Here is a 13,172-nt window from a genome sequence, read left to right on the forward strand (position 1 = left end):
GTCTGTTGAGGTTAGGTTGGATTCTTTTTTTTTTTTTTTTTTTTGAGGTGGTTTTATTATGGAATGTGTTGCTGACCAAAAGTCGTTGTTAATAATGGATAAAGCGGCACTTTAACAGTGACACTCCCTTAACGGGTGCACGCGCCACAGAGCACAGCCAGGATAATGTTATTAAACTGATTATTCAAGCCTGGACGACTGGAGTTTGCCGCAGCCATTCTTTCCCAGGATGTTTCACAGACTTCTTGGATTTATTTCCTTCTTGTGTTCACTTTAAATCTCCAACGAGAGCACTCAGAACGCAAACCTCCGCCAAGAGCCAAATCTCCTCTGTGCCAGATATTGGCAGTTATCTAGATCAGTGATCCATGATCATGGTGCCGTGATTATTCACACTTTAAAGGCTTGGAAGACATTTTTATCCCAAATAATGACCATACAGTAGATCCAAATGTGAGGATACACCCATTTTTGACCCAATAAATCGAGATGGAATGCGCACTCCAGATGTGATCCAGATGAAAGTTGGTGAACTAATTGAGAAACCAACCCGACATAAGTGAGTCAAATTTCATGTAAATTGGTCAATTACAAACCGAGATATGATTTTTGGAAATATCATCGATCATAAGAAAAGGGCATTTTATGATTCGCCAATGACGAGAGATTGTGTTTTCCTTATTTTTGAAATTTAATCCACAATCAGTTTATTGATCCAGATCAATAGAATCTTTCATGGCTAAAGGTCAAACTTTGGTTTAAATGTTTGGTTAAAAATCGCCAGTGAAAATATGACCTTCATGGCCGTAGTGTTATTTATTTATTTATCACATTTTGATTCAGTTTTAAGTCTTTAGTTTTAGTCAAAATGTATTTTAGTTCAGTGAACCTGAAATGGGGGTACCTGTACCCCTGGGGGGACGCAAAGGCAATACAGCGAGTGCTTGAGAAAAAAGGGAGTGGAAAATGAACAAATGAAAGCAATAAAAAATATGTGGTTTTATAATGTTTATTTTTAGTTTAAAATGATAATCATGATGGAAATTATCTTGATTAGAACATGAACTGAAAATAACAGACTTGGTCCCACATCTGGTGAGAGTGACAGGAAATGATAAAAACTCTAGAAATAAATGTATTCACTAAACACTTCCACTTATTTACAACAGAAAAGTCTTTAAAATGAGTGTTAACCCTCATTCATTCCATTATTATGCTGTAGTTGGACAAAGAGGATACTTGGATTCAAAAAGTTTGAGAACCACTGTCTTAGACGACGGAACCTGTTATAGATATTAGTCAACTGAAAATGCATTAAAAAAAATTAAAAAACTAGGATAATATTAAATATTTGTAAATAAATACACGCACAGAGACAGATTAGATTAGATGTGATCAATGCGTAAGACCACATGAGTTCTGATTGGATTTCGTCTCATTTGACAAATTTATAGTTTTGTTTTTATTAGTTGACAAAAATATCAATATATTATGTTATGTGTTTGTTTTTAATTCGTAGGGAAGCAGATTAGGGCCAATTTATCGAGACTGAAATTGAAATTAGGAGAATATACTCAAAGTGTTGAGATTTAAGTTGATTGTCGTTGCATATGGTGAATTGGCCCTGGTCAGCTTCCATAGATTTGACTTTATTAGCAAACCTTCGACTTTTACCAAGATATTGTATTTTGAGTTCGTTTTTGAAAATTCTTCTTTAAATTTAGTTTTTTTCAACTTTATTCTCGACATTGCGACTTTATTCTGGATTTGCTCTCATTTATTTTCTCCATCGATTTTGGCTTTAATCTGCTTCCGTAAAAATGTCGTAGTCGAGTTATTGTCAACATACTGTAATGGTGACTGCTTGGTGGAGGTGACGTCAGGAACATCAGGAAAGATCACAGATTTGAACAAAATGGTTAAAGCCACAAAACACACCATTAAATGTTAAATGTCCTCCTTTATGTTAAATGCCATTGAGCAGCATTTTAATTCTGGCCTTTGAGAGTCACTGATGGAAGCTGCTGCACAATCGCCTCTTGGGTTTAATGTTAAAAAAAGAAGATGAGATTAATATGAAGGTGCAAAGGCTCTGCTGGGGGACGGGTAGTGTACTTTAAAGTGTCACGGACCTCCATAACAACACAAAACACCTTCAGGTGATGCACTGTAGGAGATGCAGGCCTACGGAAAAGGATTAGGGACAATTTTGATGGAGAAAACAATTTTGGGTAAATGAAGAACAAAGTTGAAAGTTTGCTAATAAAGTCAAATCTACAGAAGGTGACTAGGGCCAATTCACCATATACAACAGTCTCCATCCAAACTGGCCCTAATGTGTTTCCGTAGCTTCTCAATAGCCACAGACGAACTAAATGCTCCACCTCTTCATAACTTCACTGGTTTTTCCTTCTGAACAGATTCAATTTATGGCAAATATCTCTTCAAAGTCCTTAAATACATTAATAACGTTTATGAGCTAAAAAATAATTCATCTCTTTGTTATTAAACACAACTTTAAAGTAAAATTTAACACATTTTGTAAACGGCCACAATCTGCTGTTTGTTGTCATATGGTGAATTGGACCTAGTCAGCTTCCGTAGATTTGACTTTATTAGCAAACCTTTGACATTACCGTATTCTTCGGACTATAAGACACACTTAAAATCCTTTAATTTTCTCAAAAATCCACAGTGAGCCTTATAATCAGGTGCACCTTATGTATGAAATTAATATGTCAAAGTGTTTTAGTACAACTTTGGTAAACTATGAAGCTGCAATGCTTGATGGATTTTTGGCACTTCAGGGCTACCGTAGTCAGACGCCTCATGGAGTGATATGTACCTGTACTGTGCTTCAACATACTGAACTACAAAAGTGAGTGAAATGTTCTATATTTTATGTGTTAAACCTGAACAATGTTGAGTTAAAGTTTGACTTATCTGACTATTTTGTTTCGCTTAATGCGTCTTATTAATAATAATAATAATAATAATAATAACAACAAACCGGTGCGCCTTATGTATGAAAATAGACCCAGTGCGCTTTATAATCTGGTGCGCCTTATAGTCTGAAAAATACGGAATCTCGACATATTTCGACTTTATTCTCAAAATTTCAACTTTAACCTTGACATTTTGATTTTAATCTCGACATTTCTACTTTAATCTTGACATTTTGACTCTAATCTTGACTTTAATCTTGACATTTCAAATTGATTCTCGAAATTTCAACTTTAATTTTGACATTTTGACTTTAATTATGAAATTTCGAGTTTATTCTTGAAATTCCAACTTTAATCTCGCCGTTTCGTGTTTATTTTCAAAATTTCGACTTCAATCTCGACATTTTGACTTTAATATTGGAATTTCTACTTCAATCTCGACATTTCGAGTTCATTCTTTAAATTTCAAATTTATTGTCAAAATTTCATCTTTAATCTTGGCATTTTGAGTTTATTTTCAAAAATGTAAACTTTAATCTCGACATTTTGAGTTGAATCTCGACATTTCGAGTTTAATCTTGACATTTTCAGTTTAATCTTGATATTTTGACGTTAATTTGATTTCAATCTCAACATTTTGACTTTATTCTTGAAATTTCAAAAGTAATCTTGACATTTCAAGTTTGTTCTTGACATTTTGATGTCTTGTCTTCTCTTGTTTTCCCCAAAATGATTTTTTTTTTTCATCAAAATTGGCCCTAATCCACTTCCATGCATAGGCCGTATTTATATGAAACAGCCACAAACTTCATTTTTTTCTTCCAGCTGAGGACAAACAGGTGTGCGATGCCCCTGTGTCAACTGTCATGTCTGATTCACCAAATTACCAGCACCACATTGTGCACGGGAGTCCTCGTAAAGCTGAGCTATATGAAAAGGGACACGGCGGTGGCTAACGCAGAGGATTGTGAGGCGTCAGTGTCGTTGTCTACGGCTACGGCTGTTCTCGTCACGGTCACTTGGCTTCTCGTGTGCATCCTGCATATGTTTGTGTGGAATGGCTGAACATGAGAGAGTAGCAGCAGAAGCAGGTGTTGTCCCCTCATTACTTCCTGACAATACCCCCATCTGCTGCTGAGGAGCTGCTGCCACCAAACTCACCACATGCCAACCCGGGAATAAACACGTTACTGAGTGGCTGACGTGCAGAAATGGAATGGGACGAGAACCAAAAAGAAGTTGCAGTGAGATGATGTTAACCACAAGAAGAAGAAGATGAATATTTTAACCTATTTTCATTCCTTTTTCTTGCCATATTTTTGCTACTTTTAACGCATTTTCTCCACTTTCAACACATTTTCAACCCTTTCCACCACTTTTCCACCTAATGTCGCATACATTGACCCATTATTGTCACTTTTAACCTCTTTTCACCATATTTCATGCTTATTTTTGCCAATTTCACCAAATTCACCATTTGTCATGCCCATTATTTACCAGTTTAATCTAAACTGATTTTATTAGAGTACATTTCTAAATCAGTCATTTTACTTGTACTGAATTATGTTTTAAAATAAGTAAAGTAATTAATTACATTTCTACACCCAACCATTATTGAGTAAATTGTAATATTTTTTGTTTTAAAATTGTGAAACTACAAAAAATGAAATACCCAGACAACATTGAAATGCATCACATCATAGCCGACCAATCAGATTAAACGTAGTGCACTGCACCAAAACAGCATTAAATGGAGGTTATTTTCTCATAAATGTATCTATACTTAGAGCCTGATTATATTTTTTTTATTATTTTGAATTGAATTCATTGGTGTTATTTTATTTAAACATTAATCTTACATTTTGACAATCTTTTTTTCATTTTATACAGAATACTTTGTGGAAAAGAAAAAGTTTTTTCTTGCTTTTTAAGTTTCTACGTGAGATGTTTACTGTATCCAAGGGAACCAACAATAAACGTTACTTTGAGTACTATTTAATTGAGCTACTTTTTACTTGTACTTGAGTATTTTATGTATGTTTTACTTGTACTTGACTACATTTTAAATCAAGTAACAGTACTTTTACTGCAGTAGAATACATCAGTACTCTTTACACTTGTTACTTGGTAAGTTATACATAAAATATTCAAGTACAAATAAAAAGTAATTTAATTTAATAGTACTCATAGTAAAAGTTTCTAGTGACTTTCCCACACATGTTTATTTTTGGTAATAAATCTTTTCCTTGCATACAGTAAACATCTCATGTATAAACTTAAAAAGAAAGAAACTGGACTAAGAACATATGGATTATGTTCAATGTGCCTTGAAACGACAATAAAAGAAAAATAATCACACACACAAAAAAAACCCAAAACAAATACTCAGTAATGGTTGTGTGTAGAAATGTAATGAATTACTTCTTTTAAAACCTCTAAGTACAAGTAAAAGTACTGATTTTAAATGAATTACACTCACGTGAGTACTAGTACTTCATCACTTTAAAAGGAAGAGACCAAATCTTGCACAATTGGAACTACATTTATTTTCCACAAACGATTCTGTACAAAATAAAAGTTTATTAAAAAAATAAAACAAAATAAAAAATAACACCAATTAATTCAACTAAAAATAAAAAATATTCTCTGGCTGAAATATAACCTCCATTCAATGTTGTTTATAATTGAATCTGATTGGTCGGCTATGATGTGATGCATTTGATTGTTGCCGAGTCATTTCATTTTTTTGTATTTTCCCAATGTCTGTTGATCATTTTAAAACAAAAAATAATAATAATAATAATAATAATAATAATAATAATAATAATAATAATAATAATAATAATAATCATTGGGTGTTGAAATGTAACAAATGACTTTACGTCTTTTAAAACGTACTTTAATACAAGTAAAATTACTGATTTAGAAATATACTTAAAAAAAACCCATAAAATAAACTAAATTACAGTTACAGTTACTACAGAAGTTGGTAAAATATTTAGAATGAGTGAACGATGAACTGAGATCCATCAGTGGATTCCAGTTCAAAGCAATAACTGAGTGGAAGTGAGGGCTAGAAAGAAATATTCATATTCATTTAGATTAACTTCTTTGATGTTTTTCATATGATTTGAACTTTTCTTCTTCTTCTTCTCACTGTTTAAAACCTAACTGAGCAAAAAAAAAAAAAAAAAAATGTCTGGAGGATTTGTGGCAGAAGAAGAGAGAGACACCAAAGCAGTTTGGAGAACCATGACGTGTAGTTTTACACTGTAACCTGAGAGGGGCGCTGCAGATACAGACACTGGAATGATGCCTTTAAAACCATGGAGGCTTTAAGTTCATGGTCAAATATATGATTATGTAAAAAAAAAAAAGGAAGGGAAGGGAAGGAAAGAGGAAAACAGGCAGAGGCAGAAAAACAATTTTCATAATGGAGCAGGAATCACATGCAATTATGGCTAAACTGTGGCCACGGCATCAGGCTCCTCTAAAAGGCCTGGGTTGGTGTTCTGATGATGAGCAGGAACACTGGCTCACATCCAGAGTTTCAAAATGTAAAAAATAAAAGATCGACAGCTACTGCTCTCACATATTGCGCTGAATGTAAAAACAAAGTCACTTTTTCATAGCCGACATAAATCTGCGGATCATTCTTTCATTTGTTTTTCATTATGAAACAAAAACATGAAAAACAAAAAAAAAAACACTCAATATTTGATATTTGTTTCCAAAACCAAAATGAAAAAACGGAAAACACCTTGTTTTGCAAATTCAAGCTCTTTTGCTTCGGTACAGAAAACTAAAAACGGAAAACGAACACCTTTATTCGTTTTCTTCATTACCGATTTGCCAAAGTACGTGACCCAGAAGTGTACTCTCATCCGACGCTAACGGCTATGCTAACGGCAGTTCAGCAGTACAAGATCGGTGCGTATATCCATCCATAAGCTCTTTATCTCCACCTTAGACGTTCATAAATACCAAACGAGACACTATTTCAATGAAACTCCACAGTTTTATCACACAATATAAGTCATTTTTAACCACTTTTGTCAAAAGAACTCTCCAGTCTTCTAAGATCCTGCATTGGATGATATTGTCAGTTTTTTTACATACTGTGTATATATATATTATTATTACACGAAAGTGCAAAACTAGGGCAAAAAAATGTTGAAATTGCACTTTTTTTTTCTCGACCTAAAATCTGCAGCCCACTAGAGATCAAACCATGTCTCCATATTTGGCCTGTAAGTGAAAATGAGTTTGACAGCCGTGGCTTGAAACATTCAAATTAAAATATTGGTTTTGTATCAAATTCAAACCAACTTGTCAAGCAAAACCAGACATATTCATGTATAGCCCATAGCACATTTTATACACAACGCAACCCAATGTGCGTTACAGGAATAAAAAAATGCAACATTTAGACAAACTTTTTCAAAGTTGTTTATTATATCAAACAGTAAATAGTCTCTGTACGTTTTGCTGATTGAATTTTCCGTTCAGAAAAAAACGATATTAATATACAAATAAAAATTGAAGATTGTTTTTTTTTCTTTGTTTTTTCTCATTTTAAAATAAAAGTAATAACTAAACCCCTGGTTTTGGCAGACCTTCCATTAGGGGCGGGGCCAACAGTGCCACCGAAACGTCACAAACCACCATTCTTAGCCAATAGCTGAATCTGATTGAATCAATAGAGGGCAGTCACACTTTTTCAACACAATAAGCCAAATTTTAATACTTGGACTAAAGGATTCATCAACAACACTACTTTATTTATAGCTATATATGTTTCCATTGTATTAATTCATATGTTATTGTTTTGTTTTGTTATTTTTTTTCAATGTAAGGTGACCTTGGGTGGTTTTGAAAGGTGCCTGAGAAATGAAATGTATTATTATTATCATTATTATTTAAACCCAAATACATTTGTTTTTCGCGGGGGGAAAAAGTGTTTTTGGAGTTTAGTTACTCTTTAAAATTGAAATGTCAAAGCATTTTTCTTCATCAGCGTTCAAAAGGGACAAGGAAAAACAAAACAAAAAATGGTTATTTTCATTTTCTGTTTCTAAAAACAAAAAATCAAACGTTAGAAGACAGAAAACACCTGTTTTTTTCCCCATATGGTGCGACAGGAAGTTGCTGTTTTCAAAGTAAGAGTGCGTACGAGGACAGTGCTGTTTAAAATTTAACTGCAAAGAAAAATGAAAACCACTATTTTTTAATATCCTTTTCTGAATGGAAAGTCCAATTATCAAAACATAGGCTGACCTTTCTTTTTCCTTACATTGGTGTTCAGAGTGAGGCAATAAATAAAACAGGATTTAGTGATTCCAAATGAGTTCGGAGGTCAACTTGTCTTTGAATTATACTGTGGTACAATCCTGCCCTTCATGTGTAGACGGCTCTATGGGAACATTTAAGTGACTTTTATGTTGTGTGGAGACCAAACTCAATGTAGCATCACATGCCCGTTGGGTTGCTGGGGTTACACCACATGAGCAGTACATCACAGGCTAACACACACACACACACACATAAAAAAAAACACACTAAATGAGCCAATGTGTGAGATTTGAAGCTATATTTTATTTTCTGCTCTGTGAACCATAAAATAATTATAAATAAACCTTATAAACCCTTAAACTCAAACTCATGTGAGTTCCAGGGACCAAATATCGACCAGTTTGATATTAGCTGCACATTATAGGTTTTAACATTAATATGTCATAGTTTGCACTTCCATCTACACATTTTTATATTGTCTGTAAGGCACCCACAGTGTCTATTTTTTTTAATTATTATTATTATTCAGACACATTTTTTGGGAAATTTACTTTGATCTCCTGCCATGTTTCAACTGTCAACTGCCAGTCTTCTTCAGAGGCAACTGCTAATCACTTTGTTGTGTCCTGGACTTCCGTGTAAAATTTTCTGAAAAATGTGTCTGAATAAATGAAACCTTGACAATATCCAGTGACAGATAATAATAATATTCCTTCATTTTTTGACCCAATTTCTGTTTAATTTGGGGAATATTCTTTTGGAAAAATGCAGGATTTTGTGGAAAACTGAGAATTCTTTTAACAGTTTGTGATTAAAAGTGACAACTGTGAGCCCTGCCAATGTTGCATGAGTTTCATTTATTTTTTGTATTTGGAAGGACTGAAATACAACTTAAGTATTTGGTAATTTACACAATTTATTTATTTTTGCCAGGCAAATGTATTTGTACTGAACATTTCATACACAACACAATTTGATGGGGTTAATTATGATTAAAAAGTGTAACAGAAAACATTGAATGCTTTAAAAATCAACTAGAACCTTAAAGTCAGTGGTAAAAACATTTAAAATCAATAATATGATTGTTGGCAGATTACATCATGTGAAATCTCAAGTAGTTTTTCCACATATCATAGCCACAGATTTAATGCAAGAAAACGAGCAATTTCAACATTATTGTGCCATAGTTTTCTGTTATATACTGTATATTTGCATATACATAAAACACAAAATATATAAGAAACTGACAATATACAAGCAATACCTGATAGATGTCAGTCTAAACAGGATCTTCACTTTAAATTTCCTAGTTTTTGTGACCAATTTCTATTTAATTAAGGGCATTTTTATTTAGTAATTTGAGGAAAATTTTAATATTTTGTAAGAATTTTTAAAATCTAAAAGTTTAAGTACAAGGAAATTTCTACTTTCCTGTTTGGTTTTACTAGTCAGTAACACAAATCTTTAAACCAAAGAACACAATGTGCAAACAACACAATAGAACTACATAGAATAGAACAAGAATAAAAATAAATAAATGTAAATATGGGCAGAAGATTAGCACGTACACTGTTGTTACAGATTTTTAATATTAATATTCAATTAAGAGAAACATGTACAGTGATTGTAAAGGTAGTGTTTCACGCTTATTATACGTTTTTAAATTAATATAGCAACAAAAATACAAATTGAAAAAAAATAATAATAATTGGGGGTGCAATTTGGCCCCCTCCAGCAGATGGCGCCCTAGGCGACCGCCTGTGTTGCCTGTCGGGAAGGGCAGCCCTGCATTTACGCAATGATTCATGTTTTCTCTGTCGTGTTTACTTTCTCAAGTGGGCCAAATTAGACGCTCCAAAGGGCTGGATTTGGCCCCCAGGCCACGAGTTTGACACGTGACATAACTACAAACCTATTTTCCAGTTGAATTCAAAGAGAAGAAATAATGTTGTGAACAATAAAAACATCTCATCCTCCAATTAAAAATAAACGTCTCCTTTCTGTCACTTTTATTAATGTTGGATAACAATTCCATTTAAAAGAGAATTGATTTTAATTGATTGGAAGACGCCCCGCCCCCTCTCATTCATACACACGCCCCCTCCACCTGCTCCCGCTCTCTCCTATTGGCCAGAAACAAACTAAGCCCCGCCCCTCGTGACAAGCCTTTTAAATATATTTACAATGAAAAGTAACCGAGGAAAAAACCGGGCGAACCGTCACATGCAGGAAGCGACAGTGTGTGTGAGAGTGTGTGTGTGTGTGTGTGTGAGAGGAAACATTACTGCTGCCACTTATTAGTATTCCGTCACGCACGCACGCGAAGGCGCACACAAACACACGAGCGCGCGCGCTTGATCAGAGGAGAAGGAGCAGCTGACGGAGAGAGAGAGAGAGAACCTGAGGGTTCATGTCACTGTAGATCTAGATCTAGATCTGCCCCACCAAGAGGAATTATTACTGAAGCTACAGGACCACAGGGACCAGAGGAACCAGTTCTAGGACCAGGACCACAGGGACCAGAGGAACCAGAGGAACCAGGACCTGCAGCGATGGCTCCGTTGTCCGTGTGGAACTACTGCGTCCTTCTCTCCATCATCGCAGCTGTCTACCTGGTGCAAACTGGTAAGGCTGATGAATGAGTGCGTGCGCGTGCGTGCGTGCGTGTGAGTGATTGAATGTAAAGAAAGCGCGTGTCCGTGTGTGTATCTGTCAGGACTTCTCTGTAGTGTAACTTCTCCTCTGCGTAAAACCGAACCTATGACTGGAGGAGGATGTGCTGGTGCGCACGTGTTTACCTCCCAGTCTCTCACTGGGTTCACTGGTCATAATAAGGTTCATCATCACGTGCAAAGTGGAGAACAGAGGCTGAGCTCACTTTAACCCTTTAGTCAAAGCTGTGACAGAAGCATCCCATGCCCTGATGACCCCCCCCCCCCCCCCCCCCTCCTCCCTCCTGTGCGTCACTGCCTTCCTCCCCAGTCCCTTTCCCAGTCCCAGTCCCTTTCCCAGTCCCTTTCCCAGTCCGACCCCTGATTGGGATGCATTGTGTCCTCTCTGTAGTGTGTGACCGGATGGGTCCAGTATTCAGCATCTGTGCACAGCCTCGTGCATTCAAACAGCTCTGATTGACACCTTCAAAGAGCTCATAATAATAATAATAATAATAATAATAATAAATAGGTCTGTGGTCCATCCACGGGTTTGTTTCATATGCAGTTCAGTCAGTTAAAGATCTGCATCATCATCTAAACCATGATCTTCTCCTCTATAAAACACTGTCATGATTAGGGCTGGACGATATATAAATATATATTTATTTATGCCACTCACTCATTTATTAATAACCGGCTGCACAATAGTTGCCACTTATGGCTTTTTCTCCTCTAAGGGACAGCACGTGTGAGTGAGTTTCTGTAGTGTGGCTTGTTTATTTTTTTACTTTACAACATACATACATAGATACAAGACAGTGATAAAAACAACAGTGTAAGATTCCAACAAGACACTCGTAACATGACGTGAGGGTGGTATTTATTATAAATAAAAGCAGATAAAGATAAATGAACAGTGAAAGGTCTGACACATACATTATGAACTGAATTAATACATAAAATACTATATATAGCTTATACAACCCTCTCACATACTGTGACATCCTAACAATGCTGTGATCATTCTGGATTTGTGAAGTATTTAATTATTTATTTATTTATTTTTCAAAAATGAATAAATGCATATATATATATATATATATAAGATAAACTAAAAAAATGGTGAGAATTACTACTGAACATACAATAAGGTTGAAAACTATCATGAAAAACAAAAGTGATTTTATCTCATTTTTATTCTGACCCTTGTTGTGTATTTGTGGTTTTTAAAGAAAATGATGTGAAATAATAATAACCAAATGATAAATATAGTTGTAGTTTTTTTTGGGGGGGGGGGGGGCTGTGTGAGTTTGTGTAGCAGTGAAGGGGTTAAATGTCATATGGTCACTGTCACTGTCACTGTCGGAGCTGCTGTGGTGGTTGTGATGATACCTTTTGTAAAGTGGGAGCACATTTTCCTAGAGCTGCACTGACACAAAACACACACCACAGCCTGGCTATTGATTTCTTCCCCTGGTGTGTGTGTGTGTGCGCGTGTGCGTGTGCGTGTGTGATGCTTGATTTGTATGCATGAGATGTATGATGCTCAGTACTGTAAGTTAGTGCGTCTGTCTGACTGGAGCGTTTTGTTTGTTTAAAGAAGGTTTGCATGAGTTTTAACGTGTGTGTGTGTGTGTGTGTGTGTTAAAGTGAGCGTGCTCGTGGTGCAGGGTTATGCCTCTGCCCGGGGGGGGGGGGGGGGGGGGGGGGGGGGGGGGGGGGGGGGGGGGGGGGGGGGGGGCTGCTGCTCACTGATCGGAGTCATTAATCTAGCCAATGACAGGTGCCCAGAGACGGAGACAGGAGGCTGAGGGGTTGAGGGGGTGATGCATTCAGGCGCTGAGGGGAGGAAGTGTACACTGAACATGTACACACACTCTATAGGCGTCTGTGTGTGTGTGTGTGTGTGTGTGTGTGTGAGCAACTCATATATTTATAATTCTCATCTAGATAAGAGGGGGAAAAAGGAGGATGGATTTGTTCAATAGACAGAGATATTAAGAATGTGATGGAAATGATTTTGTAAAACACAGGGACAAGGAAATGATAAGTAATGAAGGAAAAGCAGAGAAATACTTTAAAGCAGACATGGGAACCTGGAGGCACTCGGTCGAATTTTGTGAAGCCCACGAAGGAAACGCTTAAAATAACTCCAAAAACATGTAAAATAAGAGAAAAATGCACAAAACGACAACATAAATACTCAAAATGACCACAAAAACACGTAAAATGAAAGAAATGCACACAAAATGACAACAAAGATACACAAAATGACAGTATA

At 35.7% G+C, this 13,172-nt stretch overlaps 1 protein-coding gene across 1 annotated transcript in view; it reads left to right on the forward strand.

Moving 5' to 3' along the window:
* The first annotated feature begins 10,414 nt into the window (after nt 1-10,414).
* cadm4 (cell adhesion molecule 4) overlaps nt 10,415-13,172 on the forward strand; it is a 298,609-nt gene continuing 295,851 nt past the window's right edge. Inside the window, exon 1 of the mRNA XM_028470431.1 lies at nt 10,415-10,862. Within this exon, the coding sequence (XP_028326232.1) occupies nt 10,790-10,862 (73 nt within the window). The 5' untranslated portion in view covers nt 10,415-10,789. The remainder of the gene's footprint in view (nt 10,863-13,172) is intronic.

This window comes from Gouania willdenowi, chromosome 16 (genome assembly GCF_900634775.1).
Source record: "Gouania willdenowi chromosome 16, fGouWil2.1, whole genome shotgun sequence".
Taxonomy (NCBI): domain Eukaryota; kingdom Metazoa; phylum Chordata; class Actinopteri; order Blenniiformes; family Gobiesocidae; genus Gouania; species Gouania willdenowi.